General features: G+C 35.7%; 4 protein-coding genes across 4 annotated transcripts; 2 read left to right on the top strand and 2 right to left on the bottom strand.

Moving 5' to 3' along the window:
* The first annotated feature begins 545 nt into the window (after window positions 1-545).
* LOC106761855 (pre-mRNA-processing-splicing factor 8A) lies at window positions 546-13637 on the top strand. Its single transcript, XM_014645427.2, has 26 exons — window positions 546-1055; window positions 1701-1824; window positions 1944-2036; window positions 2184-2574; window positions 2835-3321; window positions 3452-4242; window positions 4360-4445; window positions 5159-5341; window positions 5479-5793; window positions 5879-6183; window positions 6258-6712; window positions 6804-6930; window positions 7285-7526; window positions 7598-7721; window positions 7825-8014; window positions 8128-8235; window positions 8385-8638; window positions 9769-10385; window positions 10462-10568; window positions 10785-11039; window positions 11127-11600; window positions 11742-11903; window positions 12049-12246; window positions 12326-12604; window positions 12779-13021; window positions 13180-13637. Exons 1-26 carry the CDS (start codon window positions 784-786, stop codon window positions 13372-13374), a joined length of 7077 nt encoding a protein of 2358 aa, XP_014500913.1. The 5' UTR covers window positions 546-783; the 3' UTR covers window positions 13375-13637.
* Window positions 13638-14042: 405 nt separating this feature from the next.
* On the bottom strand, window positions 14043-16993 carry LOC106762729 (PTI1-like tyrosine-protein kinase At3g15890). The gene is made up of 4 exons (XM_014646771.2): window positions 16633-16993; window positions 16055-16202; window positions 15032-15294; window positions 14043-14954 (listed from the first exon to the last, which is right to left on the bottom strand). The coding sequence occupies exons 1-4, from the start codon at window positions 16674-16676 to the stop codon at window positions 14306-14308; spliced, it is 1104 nt and encodes a 367-aa protein (XP_014502257.1). The 5' UTR covers window positions 16677-16993; the 3' UTR covers window positions 14043-14305.
* Window positions 16994-20064: 3071 nt separating this feature from the next.
* Window positions 20065-22378, bottom strand: LOC106761262 (protein TOO MANY MOUTHS). The gene has a single exon (XM_014644793.2). It carries the CDS (start codon window positions 21606-21608, stop codon window positions 20103-20105), a length of 1506 nt encoding a protein of 501 aa, XP_014500279.1. The 5' UTR covers window positions 21609-22378; the 3' UTR covers window positions 20065-20102.
* Window positions 22379-22694: 316 nt separating this feature from the next.
* LOC106761494 (SNF1-related protein kinase regulatory subunit gamma-like PV42a) lies at window positions 22695-24457 on the top strand. The gene is made up of 3 exons (XM_014645048.2): window positions 22695-23240; window positions 23389-23743; window positions 23859-24457. Exons 1-3 carry the CDS (start codon window positions 22723-22725, stop codon window positions 24207-24209), a joined length of 1224 nt encoding a protein of 407 aa, XP_014500534.2. The 5' UTR covers window positions 22695-22722; the 3' UTR covers window positions 24210-24457.
* The last annotated feature ends 2253 nt before the right edge of the window (window positions 24458-26710 follow it).

The following is a 26710-nucleotide window of genomic DNA, read 5'->3' as shown; positions in this document are numbered from 1 at the left end:
TAAAAGACACTAAAACATATGCTTTCTCATTTGAAACAACTGAAGAACATATATTATCACTAAACACTACATAACATATGAAAAAAAGAAATTGTATTCCATAACTTTTTCATGCAGTGAGAAACTGTTCATAGATTTATTTAGTGGGAAATTACTCACAGAAATTTTGGTAACATCCCTCAAAATATATCGTAATGCATTTCACTCAATAAATTGCTATAGTTGTTTACAAACAAAATTGAGCAAAACATAGGAATAGTTTTATAATAATGTTTTTTATTATGTGATTAAAAATGTATATTTTTAATTTAAATTATAAAATTTAAAATAAATTGAAGACTATACAATATATAATATTTTTAATCCATGAATAACTTCAACTATTCACAGATATATGCAGAAAATAGGAGACGTTATAAAGATACTAAAATGAATTCTGAAAAGATTGGGCCATTACAATTGGGCTGAAACATGGAGCCCAAGTAAAGCTAACCCAACCGTGAAGGCGGTATGAGAAAAGAGGCGGCACGTGGTAGCGTCGTTACTAATAGCAATTTTCGAACACGCGCTGTCGTTCCGTTTCCACCTCTCAGTCACTGAACTCTGTTTGTTTTATCTCTCACTCATAAACCCTAGAACTTACAAATCCTTCTGCAGAGAGCCCTACAAGGCTCTTCGTTTAATCCACCCACGACATGCTCTGAAACTATTTCCAATCATTTACACCACGCTACTTCATCCAATTCCCGAAGCTTCAAGCTCCGACAGAGTAATCATTTCAAGATGTGGAACAACGGGCAGATTGTGCCGCCAGGAACTTCCGTTCCACCGATTCCTCCACCTCCGACCGCGCAACCCTCGTACACGGTGCTTCCACCGCCGCCTCCACCTCCCGCGCCTATGGAGACCGAGGCCGATGCGGAGGCGCGGCTCGAGGAGAAGGCTAGAAAATGGCAACAGCTCAATTCGAAGCGGTACAGTGACAAGAGGAAATTTGGATTTGTCGAGACGCAGAAAGAAGACATGCCTCCTGAACATGTCAGGAAAATTATCAGGTAAGTGTTAATTGTTTTACACGCCTCGCGGTGGATTTCTTTTTCGACGATTGCTGCTACAAGTGTTCTGTTATTCGTAACATGCAGTTTTGGAGTTGCTCCTTAAGGAAGTGAAATGAAGTTGTCTAATGAAACTATTTATGCAGTCTTAGAATTTATAAATGAGATTGAAGTTGCTTTGTTTTGCTGGGGAGAAAGGATGCCGGGTTATAACAAATGTTAGGGCTAGCTGATAGCTGATTAGAATCCATATTTTTTCGTGTTATGAACTTTGAAATGGATAGTTTTCTCTATGCAACATGATGCGCTTAAATGATTTTTCCGTTTTGATTTCGAAGAAATGGTGTTAAGTCACTTGGACGTTATTTTTGTGTTTTTAAGCTTTGTGACGATCAAGGTTAGCTTGAAGATTGATGTAGAAGGATGTTCTGATAAAAAAACATCACTGTTTTATACCAGTTGGTTAAATCCAGAACGTATCATTGGATGATTATATGTTGGCAATAATTGGAATTTGTTTGAGTTTCTGACTTTGTATTGCGTAAATAACCAACCATGTTTCCCTGTGATGTTTTTTTCTAATTTAATCATGGTGTTACTACCATAGTTTCCAGTAGTTATTATCTTTTCTGCTCTTTATTTCAGGGATCATGGCGACATGTCCTCAAAGAAATATCGTCATGACAAACGTGTCTATCTTGGAGCTCTTAAATTCATACCCCACGCTGTATACAAGCTCCTGGAAAATATGCCTATGCCATGGGAGCAGGTTCTGTATATGTTCCAGTTCCTTGCGTTTGATCAATCTGGCTGTCTAGTTTTCCCCCCTTTCATTTGATTCACTGTACATAGTGATAATTTCTATAAATCTACTTTTGATAAATGTAGGTTCGAGATGTGAAGGTCTTGTACCATATTTCTGGGGCTATAACATTTGTTAATGAAATACCATGGGTTGTTGAGCCTATTTATCTTGCTCAGGTTTGTTATTCTAATATCGTTGTACTGTACACATTAGCAGCTTATCATTGATTTTGCAGTAAAAAGTAAAATCAGTTATATTGTGTATAATCTTGGTATAGTATTTGTTTTATCTCTATAATTATGCACTAAAAAACTGTTGTGCAGTGGGGTACCATGTGGATCATGATGAGAAGAGAGAAAAGGGATCGGCGACATTTTAAGAGGATGCGGTTTCCCCCATTTGATGATGAGGAGCCTCCTCTAGACTATGCAGATAATCTTTTAGATGTCGATCCTCTAGAGCCTATTCAACTGGAGCTAGATGAAGAGGAAGATTCTGCTGTGTATACTTGGTTTTATGACCATAAGCCCCTTGTGAAAACAAAGCTTATAAATGGTCCTAGTTACCGGAAGTGGCATCTCTCCCTCCCTATAATGGCAACTCTGCATCGACTAGCTGGCCAACTTCTGTCCGATTTAATTGACCGCAATTATTTCTACTTGTTTGACATGGAGTCATTTTTTACAGCAAAGGCTTTGAACATGTGCATACCTGGTATTTAGATTTCTTTCATGCCTATATTCTTCGCTATTTGTATTGAAAAGTAATTATACTTGTTAAGAACTGGGTCAGATATTGATTATGTTATCCTTCGAACATGATATTACTAAATAAAAGACTAGGTATCAAGGCATATTATAATGAGTTGTATAAGGAATGTTAATTTATTTTGCAAATAATTTTAAGCATATTAGAATTATGTGGAGAGTAAAAATTGTGGAATGAATATTTTTCTTTTTATGTGTGCCATCCAGGTGGACCTAAATTTGAACCTCTCTACCGTGATATGGAGAAGGGAGATGAGGACTGGAATGAGTTTAATGACATCAATAAGCTCATTATAAGGTCACCTCTTCGGACAGAGTATAGAATTGCTTTTCCTCACCTTTATAACAATAGGCCTCGCAAAGTAAAGCTCTGTATCTACCATACTCCCATGATCATGTACATAAAAGCCGAAGATCCTGATCTACCAGCATTTTATTATGACCCCTTGATACACCCAATAACCAGTGCGAACAAGGACAGGCGTGAGAAGAGAGTTTATGAAGAGGATGACGATGATGATTGGATATTACCAGATGGTGTGGAGCCTTTGCTTAAAGATACACAACTTTATACAGACACTACAGCTGCTGGAGTCTCCTTGCTGTTTGCTCCTCGTCCTTTTAATATGAGATCTGGTCGGATGAGGCGGTCAGAGGACATTCCTCTCGTGTCAGAGTGGTACAAGGAGCATTGGTAAGTTGTAGCTTTATCTCTCTCGTATACTTTCTTGTGTCTTTCAATTATGCACTTGGCATTTTGACATTACATTTTTTAATATTAGTCTGATAAAAAAGTGAACGGTTTCGTTTTTATTGTCCAACAGTCCTCCGTCATATCCAGTCAAAGTTCGGGTTAGTTATCAGAAGTTGTTGAAATGTTTTGTGTTGAATGAGCTGCATCACAGACCTCCTAAGGCTCAGAAAAAGAAGCACTTATTCCGTTCTCTCCAAGCAACAAAGTTTTTCCAAACCACAGAACTCGATTGGGTAGAGGCAGGTCTTCAAGTTTGTAGGCAGGGGTATAACATGCTAAATCTGTTAATACACAGGAAAAATTTGAACTACCTTCACCTTGATTATAATTTTAATCTAAAGCCTGTGAAAACCTTGACTACGAAAGAGCGGAAGAAATCACGATTTGGCAATGCTTTCCATCTATGTCGTGAGATCCTCCGTCTGACTAAACTTGTAGTTGATGCCAATGTTCAGTTCCGATTGGGGAATGTGGATGCTTTCCAGCTGGCAGATGGTCTGCAGTATACTTTTTCACATGTTGGACAATTGACTGGTATGTATCGGTATAAGTACAGGCTTATGAGGCAAATAAGAATGTGCAAGGATTTGAAGCACTTGATTTACTATCGTTTTAATACGGGGCCTGTTGGAAAGGGACCTGGATGTGGGTTTTGGGCACCAATGTGGAGGGTTTGGCTATTTTTTCTTCGTGGTATTGTGCCTCTTCTTGAACGATGGCTGGGCAATTTACTTGCACGCCAGTTTGAGGGGCGTCACTCAAAAGGCGTGGCAAAGACTGTCACTAAACAGCGTGTTGAGAGTCACTTTGACTTGGAGCTTCGTGCAGCAGTTATGCATGATGTGCTTGATGCCATGCCAGGTAATAAATTTTTGTTTAACATATATTCTTTTGATTGAGTTTATTTTCGTGTAGTGGTCTTTGTTTCTTTTTCTATGGGATTTACTAAACTTATGGTGTTTTCCTTGTTGATGGTAGAGGGTATAAAGCAAAACAAGGCAAGAACGATATTGCAGCATTTGAGTGAGGCTTGGCGATGCTGGAAGGCAAATATTCCCTGGAAGGTAAACAATTATTTGATTGTAACTCTTTTTACATGTGCCAATTTTAGCATTATTTTGGATTAGTATTGAACTAGTTTGTATAAACTCCAAATAAGTATTTCTGAAATAAGCAATTATTTTTAAAATCACTATATTAAGAATTAGATAGAATTTGCTAATAAGAAAAAGCAGAAAACTTCTTACTTTTAATAGTCAATCACATAAAAAAGTAGAAATATTTTTGTTTTATTAGAAAAACGCACTCGTTTAAGAATGAGCACAACCAAACTTGCCCAATATCTTAGAATGTAGAAAATTAGTGTTTATTTTTTTAAAAATAAATTAATACAATCATTTACTAAATTTTATTAATGGGATGAATCTCTGTGGTGGTGTTGTTGATACTGCTGGTGAAATAGTAAACTAAAAACATCGTTGGTTTACTAATGCACTAAATTAGGTTGTTGGTTAATAGCAAAATTCAGTTCGTGTTTGATTTGAAGAGCACTTGAAAGATGTATAAATTGCGTGTCTATTAGCTATTGAAAGTCCTGAGCTTAGTGAGACACAATAAGCAGCGAAAAACATCATTCTGAAAGTTATCAGGAATATGTCTTCAAATATTGTAGCCTAGAGACGCCATTGCTTCCTTTTGCTCGAATATTTATTTCTCCTCACCCGCATTGGGTTTTCTTCTTCATAGTCTCGCTATTGATATATTTCATAATATGTAGGTTCCTGGTCTGCCTGTTCCAATTGAGAACATGATTCTTCGATATGTGAAATCAAAAGCAGACTGGTGGACAAATGTTGCACATTATAATCGAGAGCGAATAAGAAGAGGTGCAACAGTGGATAAGACTGTCTGTCGGAAGAATCTTGGAAGATTGACACGCCTCTGGCTGAAGGCGGAGCAGGTGTGTTTTCTATTTTCTCTGACTGATATGATTTTTTTCTGGCTAACTATTTCAAAGAATTTTTGTTTGAATCAGTTCTATACTTTTTTTAATAAATATCTGTGGAGTCACTTCCTTGTCATTGATACTTTATGCAGGAACGTCAGCACAATTATTTGAAAGATGGTCCGTATGTTACTCCTGAAGAAGCAGTTGCAATCTATACAACAACTGTACATTGGCTGGAATCTAGGAAGTTCTCCCCTATTCCATTTCCACCTTTATCATACAAGCATGACACCAAGCTGCTTATCCTTGCACTCGAGAGGTTGAAAGAATCCTATAGTGTTGCAGTGAGGTTAAATCAACTGCAAAGAGAAGAGCTGGGGCTGATTGAACAAGCTTATGACAATCCCCACGAGGCATTATCAAGAATCAAACGGCACCTGCTCACACAGCGTGCCTTCAAAGAAGTATATGCCAATATAATTAAAATTAGTTTTAGGATGTGCATTTCTATTACAGGAAATACTGATTTTGTTTTGTTTTGTTTGGCAGGTTGGGATAGAGTTTATGGATTTATATAGCTACTTGATTCCAGTTTATGAGATAGAGCCTCTTGAGAAAATTACAGATGCATATCTCGATCAATACTTGTGGTATGAAGGTGACAAACGTCATCTCTTTCCGAACTGGATCAAGCCAGCAGATTCAGAGCCACCTCCCCTTTTGGTTTACAAATGGTGTCAAGGTATAAACAATTTGCAAGGTATATGGGACACAAGTGATGGTCAGTGTGTTGTGATGCTGCAAACTAAGTTTGAGAAATTCTTTGAGAAGATTGATTTAACGATGCTGAACAGGTATGTGATTTGTTGATCACTCTGGGTTTACTAGGCTATTTTCACTTCTAATTTTTTTTTTTTTGATGTTGCAGGCTTTTGCGGCTGGTTTTGGACCATAATATTGCTGATTATGTCACTGCAAAGAACAATGTTGTGTTGTCATACAAGGATATGAGCCATACAAATTCATATGGTCTTATCCGTGGCCTTCAGTTTGCTTCCTTTGTAGTTCAGTATTATGGATTGGTATTAGATCTTTTGCTTCTTGGGTTGACTCGAGCCAGCGAGATTGCTGGCCCACCACAGATGCCAAACGAATTCATTACTTACTGGGACACAAAAGTTGAGACTAGGCATCCAATCAGGCTTTATTCTAGGTATATAGATCGGGTTCATATATTGTTTCGCTTCACCCATGAGGAGGCTCGAGACCTCATTCAGCGCTATCTGACTGAGCACCCTGATCCTAACAATGAGAACATGGTGGGCTACAATAATAAGAAGTGCTGGCCAAGAGACGCTAGAATGAGGCTCATGAAGCATGATGGTATAGGATTCTCCATTTTGCTTTGTGTGGTTTTTATTTATGTTTACATTTGATTCTTAATATGTTTGCAATTTGAATTGGTATAATTCAGTCAATCTTGGGAGGAGTGTCTTTTGGGATATGAAGAATCGTCTTCCTAGAAGTATCACAACATTGGAATGGGAGAACAGCTTTGTTTCTGTTTACAGCAAGGATAATCCAAACTTGCTTTTCAGCATGTGAGTGTTGATTTTTTTCAGCGATTCTAAATTTTTTCCTTTTCGTTGTGGAATGGAAATGGTTGCACATGTTAATTACTTTTTGCACTGCATTCAAGCCTTTGAAAATATTTAACTGGCCTAGGATGTCTGATTTATGATGATTGTGATCGAAAATATGATTTTAAATGGTCTAGTTCTTTTAGTTGCTTTAATTATATGTCATTCTACTCCCCATATAATTTTGTATTTCTATTTGTAATTTGCTTGATGCCAATTTGTCATATCTTCATATTGTTTTGGGTTTTTAACTTTTTTAGCCTATGCTTGTGATGAGTGAATCTATCTTTGCTTACATCTGTCAATCACCTTTAGGTGCGGGTTTGAAGTAAGGATACTTCCTAAGATTAGAATGACTCAAGAAGCATTCAGTAACACAAGAGATGGTGTCTGGAATCTCCAGAATGAACAGACGAAAGAAAGGACAGCTGTTGCTTTCTTACGGGTTGATGATGAACACATGAAAGTATTTGAGAATCGTGTGAGACAGATTCTTATGTCTTCTGGTTCCACTACATTCACAAAAATTGTAAATAAGTGGAATACAGCTTTAATTGGTAAGTGAAGCTGAATTGTAGAGACTCTATGAAGAGGTTATCATCATTTTTCTCATAGTATTTGTTTTCAGGACTCATGACCTATTTTCGGGAGGCAACTGTGCATACCCAAGAGCTGTTAGATTTGCTAGTTAAATGTGAAAATAAAATTCAGACTCGCATTAAGATTGGGCTGAACTCAAAGATGCCTAGCAGGTATTTAATCCTTTTTTCTATTGTAGGTATATTAGTTGTTTCTTACTTTTGTATTCATAACTATTGGGTTTAAGTGTTCAAAACTATGCTCTACTGTCATCAGGTTCCCACCTGTCATTTTCTACACTCCTAAAGAAATAGGAGGGCTTGGAATGTTGTCCATGGGTCACATTTTGATTCCACAAAGTGATCTTCGATACAGTCAGCAGACAGATGTTGGAGTAACCCACTTTAGGAGTGGAATGAGTCACGAGGAGGACCAACTGATTCCCAACCTTTATCGTTATATACAGGTGAACCTTAATTCTCTTCCTCCTAAATGGATTAATATGTATGCATTTTCATGTGGTTTGTGAAGAGTCATATTTCAGTGAACTTTATCTTTATGTTCTCTTGGATCATGCAGCCTTGGGAGAGCGAGTTCATTGATTCACAGCGTGTCTGGGCTGAATATGCATTGAAAAGACAGGAAGCACAGGCACAAAACAGACGTTTGACCCTCGAAGATCTGGAAGTGAGTTTCTGATGCCTTTTTATTGATCTCAATATTTGTGTTTTAGTTACTGGTCTTGATTCTGGATAATATAGTGGCAATGTGCATCTGATTTTCTTTGGGACACATCTACTTATTTACCTAATAAGTTATGTTAATCTGTTTTGCAGGATTCATGGGATAGAGGTATACCACGTATTAACACACTGTTTCAGAAGGATAGACACACTTTGGCTTATGATAAGGGATGGAGGGTGCGCACTGATTTCAAGCAGTACCAAGTTCTGAAACAAAACCCCTTCTGGTGGACACATCAGAGGCATGATGGGAAGTTGTGGAACTTGAACAATTACCGAACTGATGTTATTCAAGCCCTTGGAGGAGTTGAAGGAATTCTTGAACATACTTTATTCAAAGGAACATAGTAAGTCTTATACGCCCCTGAGCTTGTTTTTGCTGTTTGACTCAGTTTTAACTCTTCCTATCCATGGTTATCAAACTCGCGAGTTAACTCGTTAACTCGTCCGAGTTTGCGTTTCCACACACAGCTTCCGAGTTAACTCGGAAGCAAACTCGTTTTAGATGTAAACTCGGTAGACTCGGAAGCAAACTCGGTCAACTCGTCCAAACTCGAGAGTTTACAACCGAGTTGGCGAGCTTAAAGAAGAAACTTTTTAAACCAAAAACGACAAAACCATAATCGTTTGGTGCGCAAAAGTGAAAAAGGAAAACTCGTCGTGAATAAAATGGCTTCTCACCGCATGATTGTCTCTTTATTGGTCGTGGCGCCACCGTTCGCTCATGCTTGCGGCGCCACCGTTCGCTCACTGTGTCGTTGTTTGCTTGTCTTTGCTTTGTTCGCTTGCCCGTTCGTGTCCCTCAGGTTGTCTTTAGTCTTCTTCTCGGTTTCAAAAAGATGAGTTTTTTTGTTCGTTAGCTGCGCACCGTTTTCTGGAGGATGGGATTTAGGGAATTTGTGAGTTGTCAGCTGTAGAAAGGGACTTAGGGTATTTGTGAGTATTTTTTTTTTTTGCCAGCTAGTGTAGGAAGGGATTTTATTTTCTCAGTGGTGTGCAGCTTTTAGAAATATATATATATATATATATATATATATATATATATATATATATATTAGGTTTTTAATTAATTAGGATTTTTAATTAAGAATGGGAAATTATTTTTAGTTATTTAATAAATGTATAATGTATTGTAATGTTGTAGTTGGGAACTAAATTGAGGAATAATTTAAAATATGTTTAGGAATAAATCAAATTTAATTAACAGTAGTCTAAATTATCTTATTTATTAAAAAAGTAGAATAAAAATAATTTAACTATTTTGTTTAATTATTTTATTGTAATATTTGAATTTAGTTATAATTTTTTTTTCATAAAAAGTAAACTCTTACGAGTTTACGATTCGAGTCTACGAGTCGAGTTTACGGAGATTTCACGAGTTTACGTAAACTCTTGAGTTTGACAATCTTGTTCCTATCATGTGCTTACTATGGAAAGAGCTGTAATTAATTGATCTACTGTTACTTTTCACTGTCAGTTTTCCAACTTGGGAAGGTCTTTTCTGGGAAAAGGCATCTGGCTTTGAGGAATCTATGAAGTATAAGAAGCTCACAAATGCTCAGAGATCTGGTCTGAACCAAATACCCAACCGAAGATTTACACTATGGTGGTCGCCAACCATTAACCGAGCCAATGTTTATGTGGGTTTCCAAGTGCAGCTAGATCTGACTGGTATTTTCATGCATGGAAAGATACCAACATTGAAGATTTCTCTTATTCAGATATTCCGAGCTCACTTGTGGCAGAAGATCCATGAGAGTGTTGTTATGGATCTCTGTCAGGTTTTGGATCAAGAGTTGGATGCTTTGGAGATTGAAACTGTTCAGAAGGAAACGATCCATCCAAGGAAAAGTTACAAAATGAACAGTTCTTGTGCTGATATTCTTCTCTTTGCTGCTCATAGATGGCCAATGTCAAAGCCTAGTCTTGTAGCTGAATCTAAGGATGTTTTTGATCAGAAGGCAAGCAATAAGTACTGGATTGATGTTCAATTAAGATGGGGTGATTATGACTCTCATGATATTGAACGTTACACTAGGGCTAAGTTCATGGACTATACAACAGATAACATGTCCATATACCCATCACCTACTGGTATATATCTATCATTTACTATTCTACATTATATGGATTTTTGTGTGTAGAGCTGACTACATTATTTTCCATTCAGGTGTAATGATTGGCATTGATTTGGCATATAATTTGCATTCTGCATTTGGTAACTGGTTCCCTGGGTCAAAGCCATTACTTCAACAGGCCATGAACAAGATCATGAAGGTAAATAAACCGTCATTCATTACATATCTATTGCAAAATTATAAATTGTGAATCACTTACATATATTGACTTCTATATTTTGGGGATAAAAGTTTTGATGACCTGTTTTAACCTATATTGATTCCATCGCCACCAAACTAATGTGTCCACAGTGTTGAACGTACGTGTATTATGTTATCTAACAGTCGTTAAACTAATAATGTTGTGCATATGCAGTCCAATCCTGCACTGTATGTGTTGAGGGAACGCATAAGGAAAGGTTTGCAGTTGTACTCTTCTGAGCCCACGGAACCATATTTGTCTTCCCAAAACTATGGAGAGATATTCAGCAACCAAATCATATGGTTTGTTGATGACACAAATGTGTATCGTGTTACTATCCATAAGACTTTTGAAGGAAATCTTACAACGAAGCCCATCAATGGTGCTATTTTTATTTTCAATCCGAGGACAGGACAGTTGTTTCTTAAGGTTTGTTTACATTCTCTAGTCTTTACTGAGGTGTTTCCAACATTTGTTGTCTGGTTATTGATCTTTCATATCCTACCTGGTTTGCAGGTTATTCATACCAGTGTGTGGGCTGGTCAGAAGCGTCTTGGGCAGTTGGCAAAGTGGAAAACAGCAGAGGAAGTTGCTGCTCTAGTAAGATCTTTGCCTGTAGAAGAACAGCCAAAGCAAATCATTGTTACTCGAAAAGGAATGTTGGATCCATTGGAGGTTCATCTGTTGGATTTCCCCAACATTGTTATTAAAGGAAGTGAACTGCAACTTCCTTTCCAAGCATGTTTGAAAATTGAAAAATTTGGGGATTTAATTTTGAAGGCCACAGAACCACAAATGGTGTTGTTCAACATCTATGATGACTGGCTGAAGAGTATATCTTCATACACTGCATTCTCTAGGCTTATTCTGATTCTGCGTGCACTTCATGTGAATAATGAAAAGGCAAAAATGTTACTGAAGCCGGATAAAACCATCATCACCGAACCTCATCACATCTGGCCTTCTCTAAGTGACGATCAGTGGATGAAGGTAGTTTTAGATTTTAGGCTATTAGTTGCTAAACAACCTTTTTATTTTGAATGTTATTTGTGGAAAAGTAGTGTAGTTCCTGATTCTGCAGCTTTATAAATTCTCTTGGTATTTATCACTTAAAAATTGATGCATTGACAGGTGGAGGTTGCGTTAAGAGATCTTATACTATCAGATTATGCCAAGAAAAATAACGTGAATACTTCAGCCTTGACTCAATCTGAGATCCGTGATATTATACTTGGAGCTGAGATTACTCCACCTTCTCAACAGCGGCAACAGATTGCAGAGATTGAGAAACAGGTTATATATTATTTTGTTTCTTCTTGGATATAAAATTGCGCTTATTTTTTCACTCTTTTTCATTTTTTCCATTTTGTAAACCTGATATTCTCCTCATCTTCAACTCGAACCACTTAATCTTAGTTCTGTATTCATTATCTTACAGGCACATGAAGCAAATCAGGTGACAGCTGTAACAACAAAGACTACAAATGTTCATGGTGAAGAACTCATAGTAACTACCACTAGTCCTTATGAGCAAGCTGCTTTTGGTTCTAAGACTGATTGGCGTGTCAGGGCAATATCTGCCACAAATTTATATCTTCGTGTGAACCATATATATGTGAACTCTGAGGATATAAAGGTTTGTGCTAATTTTTCATCTTTTATGTCAATTTTTTTACAGTTCTTGCCCGAGCTAAATGTTAGATTTTGTATTGCAGGAAACTGGTTACACCTATATTATGCCAAAGAATATTTTGAAAAAGTTTATATGCATAGCAGATCTTCGAACACAAATTTCTGGTTACATGTATGGCATAAGTCCTCCGGACAACCCTCAGGTTAAAGAAATTCGCTGCATTGTGATGCCACCACAATGGGGGACTCATCAACAAGTCCATCTGCCATCGGCTCTTCCAGAACATGATTTCTTGAATGATTTAGAGCCTTTGGGATGGATGCATACTCAACCAAATGAACTTCCTCAGTTGTCGCCTCAGGTTTTGCTTTTATTCGATTATAAGACTGGTTTTAGTAATCCTTATGGAATATAGTAACGAGATTTAAAAGGATGATGATATCGCGTTGAAACAGTCGGCCCCTCCCCTATCTTTTGCTTTTCAGGGAATGTTACATGGTAACATTATCTCACTTGAAAATTGATCTTAATGCAGGATCTCACTTCACATGCCAAGATCCTAGAGAACAATAAGCAATGGGATGGGGAGAAATGTATTATCTTGACTTGCAGCTTTACTCCTGGTTCTTGTTCTTTAACTGCATATAAGCTCACTCAATCTGGTTATGAATGGGGGCGTGTCAATAAGGATACGGGAAGCAATCCACATGGTTACCTTCCCACTCATTATGAAAAAGTTCAAATGCTTCTTAGTGATCGCTTCCTTGGTTTCTACATGGTAAACTTTCATACCTGCTCAAATTTGTCTAGTTTGTGTACGTGATAATTACGTTGATTCATTATTTTGTAGAAGTGATTATAATTTTTAATTAAAATTATGAATATTATTATCATCTTGATTTACTGATTATTACGTTTTTGGAAAAAAATTTGTAGGTTCCTGATAATGGCCCATGGAATTATAACTTCATGGGAGTGAGACACGCGTCCGGGATGAAATACGGAGTGAAGCTTGGGACTCCAAGGGAATATTACCACGAGGACCATAGACCAACTCATTTCTTAGAGTTCAGCAATATGGAAGAAGGGGAGACAATTGCCGAGGGAGATCGAGAGGATACATTCTCTTGAGATAAAAGAATATTTTTGTTAGAGATATATACAGTGGCAAATCCTTTAATTTTTGGAACACGTCAGAATATGTTGTATTATTATTTGATGTTTGTGCATCCTACTGATCCTAGGGGTTTTGTAATAACGGTATCCATAGCTTTGTAAATAGTTAACAATTCTACTCTACCTTTATCTCTGCTTTGTTTGGCGCTTTGTATTCTTCCATGCAAATGATTTAAAGCATCCGTTTTCGTTGGTAGTGAATATTCTGAGGATCAAAATTCTCTCGATTATAAGTAGTTTATTATCTTAATATTTATTGAGGATCTACTTTTCTAGCATTGTTATGAACTACTTTAGTGTTTAGATTGAACCAATGATTTTTGGACTAAAATCAAAGCATTCGTGCGATATGAGAGAAAAATATTAAGGTGGTTCGTGTCGTGCAAAATTCTTAAGTAATTTTATATAGTCCGATCAGATGAGATGAATCATGATAGATCAGGGATTAGTTTCAATGAGAATGAAGTGTAAGTACCTTAAATATATAATAACGTGGTCGTACGTTTCCCTTATTTTTGCTTATGGGTGACTTTTATTTTTAAGGATGACTATTACAAAACAACCTATACACAACGGCTCTATACATTATACCCCCACGAAAAAAAAGTTTTCCAAACAAAAGGTTAAAGTTTTTGAGAACTTCACAATGTGTATTTAACAAATTCCTAGTTTCAGATTTTCAGCAACTCTGCATGATTCATAGCTAGCCACATTCATAGTGTGGAAAGGAGAGACATGCAGCCCCCTCTCTAATAAATAGGCGCCCAGCCCAGTCTTTCCCTGCACAATTAATAAAAAAAGTAATACAAAAAAAACGGCATATTCACGCAGATTCACAATCTGTATTTAACACATCAAATTCAAAGTTCTATCTCTCTGAAATAGTTCATGGCCCAGTTTTCTCTTCCAACTCAGGTTTTGATTCTTTCTCTTCTGAGATGAAATCGGAACTTCCTTCAGCTGTAAATGTCTCATCATCAGTATGTCCTACAACTGGAGGGCTTTTAAAGATTTCATTATTTTCCAGCTGAATTAACTTATCTTTGGATTCTCCCTTCAGTAGTTCTACCACCTCAAGTATGGTGGGCCTCTTCTCTGGCTGACTCTGAGCACACAATAGAGCAATTAAAACAACTCTTTTAAGCTCTTCCTCCACATAGTTACCCTCCAGCTTTGGATCTGCTAGTTCACTAAACTTCTTTTCACAAGCCAATGGCAGTGCCCAATCATTTATCGATCTCTTAACTGTAGAACTAAGTTTTTCAAGTGGTTTTTTGCCACTAGCCAGTTCTAGAAGAAGAATTCCAAAACTGTAGACATCACAACTCTCGTTTGCTTTACCTAGCATAGCATATTCGGGTGCAAGGTACCCTAGGGTGCCCTTAACTCTTGTAGTCACATGTGTTGCCCCATCAGGGATCAACTTCGCAAAACCAAAATCAGCAACCCGTGCCTGGAAATCTGAATCCAACAACACATTGCTTGCCTTGATATCTCTGTGGATGATGTGTGGTGTAGACTGGTGGTGAAGATATCTGAAAGGAAATAAAATTACAGTATTAATATAGTGATAGAGGTAAAAGAACGTGTGGAAACCCACAATGGGACTTACGCAATTCCCTCAGCAGACCCAATTGCGATGTTCATCCGCCGGCTCCAATCAAGAAGGGATTCTGCTGAGTGNTGTCCATGAAGATGAGAGAGCAAGCTCAAATTCGGCATATAATCATATACAATTAACCGTTCCTGACCTTNAGCACAATAGCCACGTAGACTGAGAAGATTCTTGTGACGGACTCTAGCCAATATCTCAACTTCAACAGCAAATTCCATGTCTGCTTTGTTGCTCCAAACTTTCAATCTTTTCACTNCAATCTGCAAGTGTACGCACATAGACATATATAGAATTGCAAGCAGCCATCATAAGATTTTGGAAGAAGGAAACAGGTTACCAAGTCAGCCATCAGCAGAATATACAAAAGGTTTGTTTCCAAGTACCAGCTAAAATCGTTTTAAACAGAGATTTTTGCAGCTTTGAAAGTTGATATTTTTTTACATAAAACGCATTATTGAAGCACATCCATCTAGGAGCAGAAATCACACCAGTTCTCTTTTATCAGATTTAGACAATAACCATCCTAACTCAACACTAAAATTAACAATGAAATTAAGGAAGGGAGATCCCATCGAGAAGGTGGCATAATTGTTTTCCATTCACTTACAAATTATTATAAAAAATCTTCTGTACTTGCATTGAATTGCTGCAACAAATAATATCCAGCGTAGATCCCAAATGTTAGTTATTTTTCCAATCTATCCATAATTTGATTGAGAGAAGAAAACTAATTCCTCATAATCTGATCCCTCTCAGTGTTACATGTTAAAACCATCTTAAATAAGTCATCTAAACTTAAGAAAGTCAAAAGAAATTTCTTTGTCAGATCTTACAATCTGTCAAATCAGATCCCACATGCCACTAACATATCGGAGACACACTATTGAGTTAAAGTAACAGCATTAACCATTACAAAGAACACAGCAACAATAATCAAAACTAGAATGCTCAAGAATAACAATAAACCGAAGCTGATTTGGAAAGATAAAACAAAACTAAAAAAAAAAAGTAAACCCATACTTGCGATCCATCCCAAAGCTGGCCCCAGTACACACTGCCAAATCCCCCTTCTCCTAGCTTGTTGTCATAGTTGAAATTATTTGTAGCTGAGTGCAATTCTTTCAAAGAAAACACCCGCCATGGAGGCTGCTTCTTCCCTCTTCCTTTGCTGCATCGAAAGAGACAAATATAACCCATCCAACCAAGAAAGCATAATTCACACAAAATTTTCAATCTAAAACAGCAAGTAAAATACTCCGCACCTAAATATACTCATAACAAGGATAGACTTGCATGTTATGTTAACTAAGTGATAAGAAGAACTCAATCTCACAACCTTACATCACTATTTGCACTTGACGTTTTACTAATCACACTAACGACTTTTAGTAGTTTTGTTGCTTAAAGCAGCTTGACTAACACCTAGAATCTGAGCTAAAGCAGATTCCCTCACTTTCAATTCCCTCTCTATAAATGATTTCCCCAAAAAAGGTAAAAAAATTGAAAGTGAGGTGAGTGACGCAACTATTTATATCTGATCCAAACAATAATAATGATAAAATCATTACAAACTATAGACCACTGAAACATTGTCTTACCGATCCGAACCATTTCCACAACAAAAGATTGGGCAAAAAGCCATAACCTTCGCTCAAAGCAGTCCCCACTGTCTCTGCAACTGAACCTTCTCAATCGACAAGAGAGAAATCAACAAAATCGAAACTTGAAGTTGACCCACCAAAGCAAATCAAGCGCTCTACTCAGAAAGCCGTTACTTTGTGGTATTGTGCTACTGGTCACCAACAAGCTGGAGAGAAACTGAAGACAAGCTTTTTTTTCTGGGATGCTGCAAACTTTAGGTTGTGCGAAACTGAAAACCGAAAAGAAAAGAAAAAGTAAAAGAAAAAGAAAAGCTGAGAGCAATCGGTTATTATTGTTTGGCCGATGAGATGGTGTTGGTGTGTAAGCGAAGTCTTCTTTTTTTTTTTTTTTTTTTTTTCCAGCTGTTTGCACATTTCACATTTCAAAACAGAGAAACACGCACGTGGGGTCCATTTCTCTTTTTCTTGAGAACAAAATTCGATGTAAAAATTAATTGAAACTGAAATAACAAGATTTAAAAGTATTTGAATTCATGGATTCATCAGCAGTTAAAATTTATATTTAAATTAATAAATTCATTTAGCATTTTTCCTTTTTATAGCATAGTTTTATCTTTTAGTTTATTACTTATTAATATGATGAGAGGGTGATGCAAATAAACTATTTCACATGGAATTCTATCACAAGTTAATTTTTATATGATAAATATTATTATTTAAATTATAAAAAGGAATATACTCATTATAATAAAAATAATTCATATATATATATATATATGTATATATATATATTATTAAATAGTAAATATTGCAGTCTAACATTTGCAACTATTTTAACTTTTTGTCTCCATCATTCTTAAATTATGCATTGTATAATTAGTTTAAATCAATGAACATTAACATGATTGCATCATATATGAAAGTAACAGGAAATAATTATCGAAAGTTGCGTTTATACTAATACTACGGAAATAAAAAATTTCCTACAATTTCTCATAAGTTTTATATATAAAATTATTTAAATATTTAGATTTCATATATATTATTTTCCTGGTACAATGTACGGGCCAATCACACTAGTTTTAATATAGTACTGTATACGAAAATTCCTTAACTTTGACATGGGCAATAAATAAATGGTAAAAGTTCCTTCTGGGGCGTACAAGACAGAAACAATGAACTTTCTGGTATGCTTGTGTGAATTTCTTTTAAATTTTTTATAAGACCATAAAAAGGTAAGAATAACATTAAATTTCAAAAATTAAAATTAATTTTATCTTATGATAAATTTAATTTAAATTTAAATTTATCTCATGATAAGCAAGTGAAATTGACAATACATCTAATTTTAAATTATTCTCAAGATATCAAGCTTATATATTTTCTTTAGAAAAAACTATTGTCGGTGCTCAAAAAGAACATTCATATACATAACTTTGAAGACCATGTGCGATATTACGTGAGATTAATTTCTTCCATTAAATCTAATACTTGCTAATTTGTATAAGTTTATTTTTACTTATATATATTGTTGGAGATAAAAAAAAAAAAAAGAAATAAAGAAGAAAAACTAACAAATTATACAATCATCAAGTGTTCAAATTCTTGTTATTTATTATGTGGTTAAACTTTCTTATTCATGTCTAACTATCATTAACGTAAGGCTTCTTTAAGTTGTATTTGTTTTCCCAAAAGTTGTTTTCGGCTGAGTGTAAATATTTTACAGAAATAATTATATTGGTTAGCTTGTAAAAGATAAAAGTTTGGTATAATAATTGCATTACATAAGATTGGTATTTAGTGAATATTAAATTGCACTAGTTGGAGAGTACTTGTCTTGGTAAAGTGAAGTGACACATAATTGAGTTTGATGAGTAAGCATAAAAGAGGACCCAATGTTGCATAGTTAAAAGTATATTTACCATAATCATGATTAAGATTGTACTAATCACAAGTTGATATTGAAATATATAAATATAATAAATATAAGTATAAGGTAATTATAAGTTTATACTGAAATTGATAAATATAAATATGAGGTAATGTGATAAATGATTGAATTTATTATAAATTTAAGATTTTATTATATTAAATTAACTATTTGGATATTGTTGACAGGTAAAATTCATTGGAGACTGAATGTAAAGAATTTGAAAAACACTAAACAAAACTGAAAAGAATGTTAAAAGTATGGAAAAAAAAGTGAAAAAATATTTTTCTTGTAATTCTTAACCCACATCCAAAACAAATAATATATAAAATATTTTAGCTATATACTTAAAACTTAATTAAATATACGAAAATATAAATATAACATAATAAATATTTATATTTCTTTCTATACATATTTGCATATTGTAAGATATACGTATTCATTGTACTAAAGTTAACTCTCATTAGGTGGGATCCTTTACGTTCATATACTTATATTGTTAATAGAATTTCCAAAAAGCTGCAATAAAAATATTATAGTGTTCAGAAAATTTTGTATATATATAGTGGCGAGGATTATTAGGTTATGTCTGTATAATATAATATGAATTTATTAATTAGGTTGGACTATGATGATTCAATGATTGATTTGAGTTAGGGCTGCAATGAGTTGTCATACAATTCTTTAAACTAATTAATAATGCTTCAAATTATCAACACCAACCAAATTTTTAATCAGGTTATTTTGAGTTATAAGAATAACAAATTGTTTTCTTTTATCATTTAATGATGTATCTATACTAAAAATTAAATAAAATATTAATAAAAATGAAAATTTCATAAGACTTTTTTTATTAAAATACAAATTGTAAAAACACCTTACAAGTTATTCGATACAACGAAATCCATAAAAATTAATATGTTGTCGTGTATGATAATATCATGTGAATTGGTATGTTGCCATTGTTATGTTTTAAAGTAGTTTAATACCGCTTTTTTTCCTAGTTTGAGAGGGTATGTTCAATATGGTTCTATCTTTTTTTTCATAACAATTGATCATATCTTTTGAAAAAACTGTTCAATTGAGTCTTTTTTGTTCATAGTGGTCCCATATTCAAGTTTAAATTGTTTATTATAGTCTTTATTATATACGATGATGACATGATTTTTAACATAACATTATGTCAGGATTGTTAAAATAATATTTGGATAGGTGAATGCATGAAAGAACTTATTGACATCGTAACCAACACCGTTAGAAAATTGACGTCGTAACTAAAAATGAGTCAATTGAACAGTTTTTTCAAAAAGTGAGATCAATTATTACTTAAAAAAAAGATAGAACCATATTGAACAAAACCTCCCAAACTAGGGACTAAAAGTGGTATTAAACCTTTTAAATTTTACATATGGTATAGTTTAATATTTTTGGTAAGATTTTATGTTCAAAACGTGTTTGGATGAATTATTTTTTATATAATTTGTAGAAGAAATATATTGGTATAAGAAATTTGAAGTATAGTGCTATAATTAATTTATTTACTTACATACAAGAAAATGATAGTGAAGAGTAGAAAAGTGGGTAGTGGGAGTGATGGTGTAAGAGGTTTGATAGCATGTGATGTGAAATGTGTTGGTGTTGGTGTTGGGAAAGAGATGGAGTTTTGGGTAAGTGATGAAAGATGTTGTTGGTGTGTGGTAACGGAAGCTGGAGCCGTAGATTCTGTGTCGCACGAATCAATACCTAAATCAAAGGTGGAGTCCATCGTATCTCCCATACCACTGCGTGCATCGTAACAAAGCCCCGAGTTATTGTTCAGTTTCAGCTTTCTTTTCATCCTCCAAACCATTTCTCTCTCGAATGGCACCGGCCCACTAAGCCCATTATCGTTCAGCCTAAGTTCACTAAGGTTTCTCATAGCCCCAAAACTCTTCGGAATTGACCCATTCAAGTGGTTCCCATCGAGATGAAGCACGCGAAGGTTTTGCAACTTCCCCAGTGATTCCGGCACCGGCCCATGCAAATTCATGTTCGACAAAATAACAATCATCAGGGCTTTCATACCATCAAACCCATCACTGGGTATCGTAGTCGAGCCCATTGGGTTTCCTTTGAGGATTAAAGCCTGAAGCGAACTCAGGCTTTTGATCGACTCAGGAAATGGGCCTTGCAGACGGTTGTGGCTTAAATCCAAAAGCATAAGGTCCTTCAGGATCATGGGCTTCTCCGGCAACGGGCCCACGAGCCGGTTGCGGCTGCAATCCAATTTGATGAGAGAATGACAGTCCCATAGAGAAGAAGGAATTGGGCCCATCAGAAGATTCTGGCTGAGGTCCAACACGTTCAAAGAGGGGAAGGTGAAACCGGGTATGGAATCGGTTAATTTGTTAGCGCTCAAATCCAAAGATGTTAAACCCGTGATCCGGCCCAACGAGAGGGGTATGGAGCCGTTGAGGTTGTTTTTGTGAAGGTCAAGGACCTTCAAACGTGTAAGGTTGCCTAATTCAACGGGAATGGGCCCAATGTGGCCGTTTTCTCTGAGGACCAATGTTTGCAAGGTTGGGCCCAACAGGCCCAAGAAGGACGGGATGGGCTGAGGGTTGTAACTGAAGCAACGGTAAAAGAACAAGGTCTTGAGGTGGGGGAGGCGTGTGATGGAGGGTGAAATAACGGAGCGGGTCGGGTCGCATGTCGGAAAAGCGGTATCGTCGGAGAGTGCTCCGAACGAAAGGGACACCACGTGGAAAACGTTGGCTTTGTCGGGCATGCATTCGATGCCGTGCCAGCGACCGCGGCACACGTCGGGGATGTCGGTGGCCCAGTCGTTTCCGGTGGCTATCATGATATCGTAGACCGCCTCTTGCTCTCGCCTATCCGTTCGGGCCCCGTCTTGGTTCATGGAAAACCCCGTTTGTGGACCATCTACCAGTGTTGACGGCACGCCGGAATCTGACATGATCACCGTGAACGCCGTTACATGAGACGGCAAAAACAACGTGCAACGTAGTAGTTGTAGGAACAGAAGAAGACAGAGAGTCATTTTTTATGGTATGTGTGACGATGATACTGAAATTGATGTTTTTGGGTTGTTTTTTTTTATAGACGGTGGATCCATGTTAATGAATGGGGTGAGTGTGAGTAGTTATGTTTTTTACTATTTAAATGCGAAGTTGGTGATTTGCCTGGAGTGGAGTAATGTGTGCTCACGAGAAAGGACGTTAGTGTTATAAATGGTGTAGGGGATGGAGAATTTGAGCATTTATGTCGCTCACGAGATCTACACCCTATACTCCAATGGCTTTTAACGTTGTCCCATTCTGTTCAAGCTATCTGCTTTCTATTTCATCTTCACTTCACTTAACAAATATTGGGATTAAAACTTGAGTTGTTTACCACTGTTCTAATTTAAGACTCTGTTTTTTCACACCAACTTTGGTACATAATACTTAAATTTTTCATGATTCGGAGGAACACATGAAGATAGACCGAATTGGTGGGATGTGTGTTTTTATCTCGTAGTTCATTATCCAAAAGAAAACAAGGAAATGATAGGATTGTATAAAAAATAATATATAGATCAAATTACTGTAAAACTTTGGTATGTTCTGTTCTCTTTTTGCAGAGTTCATGGGATTGTATTCTCTTGCAACTCGTTTGAGTCATTTCTTTTCCTTCTCTTCTGTACTCGATGCCCCACCATTACTGCGTCCTATAACTTAAGGGCTTTTAAAGAGATCATCTTCATTTCTTTGGATTCTTCCTATTGCAACAATGAAAAGGTTTATTCTTGTGTAGAAATGATAAAAAATGACCATAAACTGATTTAATAAAGCTGCCAGTGCATGATGTAAGAGCACAAAAAATTAATGGAAAAACAAAAATTTAAACTTTATGTTATGCCGACTAAAGCCTATGGTACGTGTTCCGTAAGAACACAAAAGTTCCATACAGGTGTCACCATTCGTGGGCATTTGCTGAGTCATCTAGTATTGTATCACAGGTGGCAAGAGCAGACATGCATGCACAATATTGTGAATCTCACAACACCACACGTATAAACGCCATCAAAACAAAAATGAATTTCACCAATAACTTCATATGTATATATACCTTACCTACTGCTTTTAAAAAAAATCTTAAAAAACAAATCTTTGATGCTTGTTCCATATTTTCCCACTGATACCAATCTGTTGTTTTGTGGCAGAAGGAAAATCGAAGCTATGCAGGAGGTGAAAGAAGCGAAACGCGGTGGTGGAGCCACCATGCACCAAAGTGGAAGTGTGAGACTAAAGGAGAAGACGGTGAAGGACATGATGGTGGACAGGAAGAGGCTGGTGGAGGTGCCGTACACGGCGTCGCTGGCCCAAACAATGAATACCCTGGTGGCGAACAAGATTGCGGCGGTGCCGGTGGCTGCGCCGCCGGGGCAGTGGATCGGAGCCGGAGGGTCTATGATCGTGGAGTCCGATAAGCAAACCGGTGCCGTAAGGAAACATTATATAGGAATGGTGACTATGCTTGATATTGTCGCCCACATAGCTGGTGATGACCACTTGAGTGGTGGTGATAATATCACCCAAGACCTTGATCAAAGGATGTCTGACCCTGTTTCCTCCATCATTGGTCACTCCTTTGAAGGCCTTAGCTTGTGGACTCTCAATCCTAATACCAGGTTAATTAACTTGCTAACCTTTTATTATCATTACCAACACAAAACACAACACAAAACCTCTGTATATTATGTGTTGTTCTGATTTTGTTTTTGGGTTTGATTACTATGAAGAGTTTGATTGTTTAGTTATTCTTGCATGATGTATTAGTATGTTAGACTGTATGGAAGTGTTCAGCAAAGGGGTGCATCGTGCTATGGTACCGGTTGATGGCCAGGAAGAGAACGTGGCATCTGGGGTGGAGCTTGCAGAGTCTGCTTCTAGCTACCAAATACTGACTCAGATGGATATGCTTAGGTTCTTGCATGGTCGTGCTGCTGAACTACACAGCATTTTATCACGTTCTGTTCAGGATTTGGGGGCTGACACTGTACAGATTTATGCCATCACTGACCGCACAAAACTTGTTTATGCCATCAAGTGCTTAAAGGCAGCTATGTTAAACGCTGTTCCTATTGTTAGAGCTGGTGATGTTGGTCAAGATGATCACAAGCAGCTTATAAATGCAAGTTTGATCACTTCTCTCTGTGCCCTTTTCGTATTATTATTGTTTGTCTTAGAAATGACAGAAAGGGAGCTGAATGTTATGTTATGCTCATAATTTGTGTCACGTTTTGCAGGGAAGATGCAGGAAGCTTATTGGTACATTTTCTGCAACTGATTTGAGGGGATGCCACATAACCTCGCTAAAATCATGGTTGGGAATAAGTGCATTAGCATTCACTGAAGAAGTTCAATCCAGTCCATTGTACAGTGAGTCAGACATGCAGAATAGAGGGTCCTCCAGAAGGGAGCTTGTGACCTGCTATGTTGAATCACCTTTGTCTGAGGTAATTGAGAAGGCAGTGACTAATCATGTTCATCGAGTTTGGGTGGTTGATCAAGAGGGTTTGCTCGTGGGGGTTGTGTCCCTTACAGATGTAATTAGAGTTATAAGGCATTCTCTGCTATCAGATTCAAATGATCAGTGACTTGGCACAAAAACTGCTTCAAGTTGAAGCATTGTTCAATCAAAAACACTGTCATGAGGATTGAGCAATTTTGTACTAATTAGACTTCTTTAAGTTTTGAAAGTGTATTTGGTTAGTCTGCAAACCAAAATTGACAGAATACTGGTGTGAAGAAGAATATTTCAGGAAATACATTGAGAAAATATTAGAGTTTGAAGAAGTAAGAATATTTGAAGAAATGAAATAATATTATATCATGATATTCTGAAGAGGATTTGAGTTAATATTTTTTAATTAGTGCCTAAAATTACATTTCTTTTCCCTAAGTAGAATCTGTTATATCCCATAGGGAAAATTAGTGACGGATATTTAATTATAAATAAATAAAATTAGTGACTGAAATTTAATAAAAAATAATAATTCAGGAATTCTTAAAAGATTAAGTATAACTTGAAAAATATCCGTTTTGTAAACTAGTATATTTATACAATTGTCTATAATCGTGTTATGAAGGATGAGTAGTAAAAATACTCTTCTCTACTTTGATGTGATCATATTTCTGTCCATCAATTTTATTTGTAGTGTTTTCAATTTAAATTTAACCAGGTTATGTAGGATTTGTTTATAAAAATTTTGTTTACTTTTCTTTATATTTTATTTTTAATATTTTGAGTTTTTATCAAGACTTCATTTATTGTAATTTAGAATTAGAAAGTAGAATTCATGTTCTTCACAACTTGTATTCATTAATCTCTTTATTTTCTTCACAATTTGTATTCATTGTAGACACATGTTCTTCACAATTTGTAAATGAAAATTTTAAGATTATACTATTGTAATAAAAAACCTTAAAAACGTAACTAACCCGTGTGAATATGTGGTATTTAATTCTGACAATCTTTTTGTATTCTTATTGTTATGCAAATAAAGTTTACTAATGTATGATATTTTAACATAAATAAACACATAAAAAGCTTGAGATCTAATATTTAAACATCATAGAATTAAGGAAACATTACGATGAAGTAGAAGAATGAACACGCGCAAGATGGTCTAAATTAGCAACAGAGTAATCTTGGAAGAAGCAAACGGAAAGTGAAAAAGGTAAACAAGAGAACAGCATGAACTTAAAAACATTGAAGAGAACAACAACCTCGAGCTTTGAAACAACCATAACCTAATGCTGTAGCATAAATTATTTGAAAATGAAGAGAGTGAAAAAATGCAGTATTTTTTAACTCCAGCTCCTAGAGAACAAGAACTCTCGTTTAGCATTTCGAAACCAAAAAGGAAATGAAACAAAAATCATACGAAGAAAGGCAAAAGACAGATATTGGTTGTTGCAATAATGGTCGCTGTAAATAAGCACGGGAGAGCAAAAAGTTAACACGATTATGAAGTCTATGAACTAAGGTTTATCATTTTAATATCACACTTCAAAAGTACTACTTCCCGTAAACACTTTTTCAGAGCTTTTTTCTTCAGTCCGCTTACGTCAAATGCAAGCATGCAAATATTTTTTTGACAACATTTGAACATCATCTACGTGTCATTATATGATTGGTTCAAAATTACTTCACAATCAATAATGATAATCATAAATACTACCATGGATCAATCACAGAATGTTCAAATGTTGTTAAAAAAATATTGTTTAAATATCATTATCCTATATCTAATTAGAAAATGATGATGATATTTTGACAACACTTTTTGATAATCGGACACTTATCATCGCTTTATTGGTCTATTTGAATTTATATTTAAAAAATGTTTAAAATAAACCAATCATAAACTACCACGTATGTATTGTCAAAAAATTATTAAAAAAATATTGTTAAAAAGACTTTTTCCAATTAAAAATTAATATATATCAAAACAGTAATCAATACATGAAGGTATGTGCTAAATCAAATAATATAACTCAGATATTTTGGAATATACTCGTTTCAACAGCTATATAATCATAGCCATGTGCAAATAATGAAGCAGTAGTCATTATGACTTAGAAATTAGTATTATTGATTAAAAAGGTTGCTGTTTAATTTCACCATGGTTTTCTTGACCATATAATTATGAAAGTTTGTTTTGATGGGAAAAGAAATTATGAGTAACGATGTAAGAACTTAATAATTGGGAAAAGAGTTCTGAAAACCAACATAAATTATTTGCTAGATGTTATATATATAATCTACTGCAAACAACATCAGATAAAAGACTTTATTGGGCAATTAAGTAGGAGTTGTTTGCTTACGTCAGTTGATTATGAACAAAGTATGCCTTTCAAGCAAGGATTTCGAGGAATCTATAAATAATAGAAATGAAAATGCATGATTCTCATTATAGCACTATAAAACAAGGTTTTAAAGTAGGCTTTAACCCATGCCCAAGATTGGTAGTAGTAATTTGCTTTCACACTGTACGCTTATTAAAGTGCATATTTAACACTTGCATCTGTGAGACAAAAAAATAAAAGTATGCTATGCACTTCAATCGTGTTTCACCTTTAAGCTCAAAATTAC

Source organism: Vigna radiata, chromosome 5 (genome assembly GCF_000741045.1).
Source record: "Vigna radiata var. radiata cultivar VC1973A chromosome 5, Vradiata_ver6, whole genome shotgun sequence".
In the NCBI taxonomy this organism is placed as follows: domain Eukaryota; kingdom Viridiplantae; phylum Streptophyta; class Magnoliopsida; order Fabales; family Fabaceae; genus Vigna; species Vigna radiata.
This window is presented reverse-complemented; position numbering and strand designations above follow the sequence as displayed.